The sequence below is a fragment of the Condylura cristata genome, unplaced genomic scaffold, assembly GCF_000260355.1.
Source record: "Condylura cristata isolate star-nosed mole 26May11 unplaced genomic scaffold, ConCri1.0 scaffold00002, whole genome shotgun sequence".
NCBI classification, from domain to species: Eukaryota; Metazoa; Chordata; class Mammalia; order Eulipotyphla; family Talpidae; genus Condylura; species Condylura cristata.
The window spans coordinates 509,823-512,975 of NW_004567103.1; the positions used below are offsets into that span (position 1 = coordinate 509,823).

A 3,153-nucleotide genomic window follows, 5' to 3' on the forward strand; every position below is an offset into this window, starting at 1 on the left:
GCCTCTAGCTTTGTTAGTTCTTTTTCTCGATGGCAGTGTTTCTTCTGGGTCCTTTCAAAGCCCAGCTGAAGCCTGCAGGGAGTTACACGACGTCCCTCCTCATTATCTGGGGTCTTGGAATTTCTGCCCAGTGTGTATTTGTGTCACCACTTTGTGCCTCAACAGGGGACGCTTCAGGTGGGATTTACTGTTTCAGGTTCCTGCCTTGGACATAATCGTTTTCATGTATAATTTTAACCAGCTTAAAATTGCTTCTCCCGGGACAGTGGGGGGCCGTGAGCCACAGCCTGTTCCCGGCCCTGGGGCTCTGTGGGGCTCTGTGGGGCTCTGTGGGGCCTGCGGCCCAGTGTCCAGCCAGGGCCGGCGCAGCTGGGCACAGGGCGTGTCCGGGGCAGGGTGGCCGCCCCCACCTGAGGCCCTGAGCTCCCCTCTCCGCTCCCGAGCCCCGTTCTGCTGTCGGGGCGCCCAGGCCTGGTGCTGCCTCCCCACTTTGCACCCCCACGCCCCGCTGGGCGGGTGTTGGCAGGCCTGCCGCAGGCCTCTGTCCCATCCGCGGGCCTCCCTCCCGGCCCCCCACCCCTCCCTCCCCTCCCGCTCCCTGGTCCTCCCCCACCGCAGGCCTCCCTCCTGGGCCCCCACTGGGCCTCCCTCCCCGCACCCCTGGGCCTCCCTCAGCCCCGGCCCTCCGGGCCCCTCCCACACCCAGGGTGGACGCCAGGTCGGCCCCGGCCCCTTGAGATGCTTCCTGCCTGGTGACGGCTGTGCTGCTTGCAGGTCCTCGCGGTTCTGGGGCTGACGACCCTCCTCCCTCTCCTCCCCGTGGGTGGCTGCTCCCGCCCCTTGGCATGAGGATGAGCTAGTAGTGCATCTGTCTCTTCAGTTACTCTGGGTGGTACCCGGCGGTGAGACTGTTGGGTAACTCCAGCTTTTGGGGACCCCCAAGTTGCCTCGGGCGCCCCCCAGTGACGCGGCCCACATGGCTGCAGCCTCCCCCGTGGGCATGTCTGTGTCGTTTGGGCGTGGCCTGACGGGTCCGGAGGCATCTGAGTGGCTCTGACCTGGCGATGAGTGACGGTGGGCATTTTGGGGTGCTTGTTGATCTTACTGCCATTCTGTGTCTTCTTTGGAGAAACGTCTACTCAAGTCCTTTATCCATTTATTTATGCCATCTTTATTTATTTTTTAAATATTTATTTATTTATGCATACAAGAATTGGGGTGCGGCCAGGGTGCAGGGGATGAGAGGACTCCCCAGAGGCAGAGCGGGGAGCAGAACACGTGGATCTCACGCAACCCACTGCTGAGGGGGCCGCGGGGGCAGGAGGGTCTGCTGCGCCCTGGGGTCCCTCCCTGGCCGGGGAGGGACTCGGGCCATGTGGGGTGATAGTGCAGAGACTTAACCTCTAGGCCCCCAGGGAGACCTCTTTCATCCATTTTTATATCTGAAATTTTTGTATTGTGCAAGTTATTTACATATTCTGGATATGTGATATTCAGATACATGATTTGCTAGTTTTCCACTCTTGGTAGCGCCTTCTGCTGCACAGACTTTAAGTCGGATACGTTCCCTGTTGCCAGTGTGTTTGGTGCCATGGCCAAACCGGAAGTCAGGAAGTGTTTCTGCTGTTTTTTCCAAGCAGTTTTGTAGTCTCAAGCCTCACCTTCAGGATTCTATCTTTAATGCACGTTGAGCTGGCCTTGTAAATGGCGTTAGGTGGGGTCCAAAGACACGTTGCGGTGTTGTAGGTCTGCGTTTCATTTCGTCCGGCACCATTGGTGCAGAGACCCTCCTTCCCCATGGTGCAGCTCGGCTCCCTTAGAGAAGATCATTTTACCATAAATGTGAGGCTTGACTTCTGGGGTTTTTGATTCCATTGGTCTGTTTCTGCCTTTGTTCCAGTACCATGTTGTTTTAATTACTGTGGCTTTGCAGCATGTTTTGAAATCAGAAAATGTGAGGCCTCTAGCTTTGTTAGTTCTTTTTCTCGATGGCAGTGTTTCTCCTGGGTCCTTTCAAAGCCCAGCTGAAGCCTGCAGGGAGTTACACGACGTCCGTGTTATTAACAAGGACACTACCTAAAGCCAGGGAGTGGCTGGCCGAGTAGAGTGGGGTGCATCCAGGCCTGCCTATCACCCTGTCTTTCCCGGCACCACTGTTCCTCATATGATTCCTAAGAAGCTCCAAATTCAGACCCTGGAACTTGATTTAAAGTTGTCATGCAACGTAAACGCTGTGTATCTTACCAGCCTCTCCTTTTATTGGGCCTCAAAGCAGAGGGTGCCGTTCGAGTGCCTCGACCTCCCTAAACAGTCCTGGGCTCGGCCGGTTTCCTTCCGAGCCGCAGTCCCTTCCTCCGAGCGTGGGGGTTGACATCTACCCGGAAGGGCGCTGTGGGGGCGAGTGGGACCAGCTAGGACCACCGTGTTGCACAGAGTAGGTGCTGAAGACAGCAGACGGCGGCTTGAGCACACGCCAGCGACCGGGGCCACCGTGTCCCTCCCGGCGTCCTGGCGGGGACCCCCGCCTGGCCAGGCCCAGCCCCGGGGGTCTGCGGGCCAGTGCGCAGTGCAGTGAAGGGCTCGCTCCTGGGGCTGTTAAACATTTCAGGAGAGTGAAATTCTCTCTGAGCCAGCGTGGGGCCCTGTGGGCCGGCGGGGCCACGGGGACGAAGTCGGGAGCCACAGCCTGGCCGAGGGAGGAGGAAAGAGGCTGTCCTGGCGGAGACTTCGGGACGGAGGGAGACCGGGCAGGCCTCTGCGGGGCCCGGCGCAGGCCGACCTCGCCGGCGCCAGGCCTAAATATCGACAGGCAATCCGAGCAAGATTGGGGCGGAGCTGCTCCCCGGCGCTGGCCCCTCTGCTCGGGGCGCACGCCCACCTGTCGCGGAGGCCTCGCAGGCAGCCCTGACCGCCGCTCCCTGCTGGGCAGCGCTGCCCGCCCGCCGGCACCGGCAGCCTCTCTGGGCCCCACGAGACAGGCCTGCGCTGACCTGCTCCTCGCCCCTCTCCTCCCAGGCTCACGGGCGCTCAGACAAGCCACCATGTGGACACTCCCCTCGCCCGGCCCGGGCCTCCTGTGCCTCTTCCTCGCAGGCTTTTCCCTGGCCCGCGCGCAGCAGCAAGCAGGTGAGCGCGGTGGGCGGCGGGCGGGCG

The 3,153-nt window shown here is 60.7% G+C and overlaps 1 protein-coding gene across 1 annotated transcript in view; it reads left to right on the forward strand.

Moving 5' to 3' along the window:
- Positions 1-3,153, forward strand: part of COL6A3 (collagen, type VI, alpha 3) — an 83,985-nt gene that overhangs the window by 5,652 nt on the left and 75,180 nt on the right. Inside the window, exon 2 of the mRNA XM_012725152.1 lies at positions 3,016-3,126. Coding sequence (XP_012580606.1) covers positions 3,042-3,126 — 85 coding nt within the window. The 5' untranslated portion in view covers positions 3,016-3,041. The remainder of the gene's footprint in view (positions 1-3,015; positions 3,127-3,153) is intronic.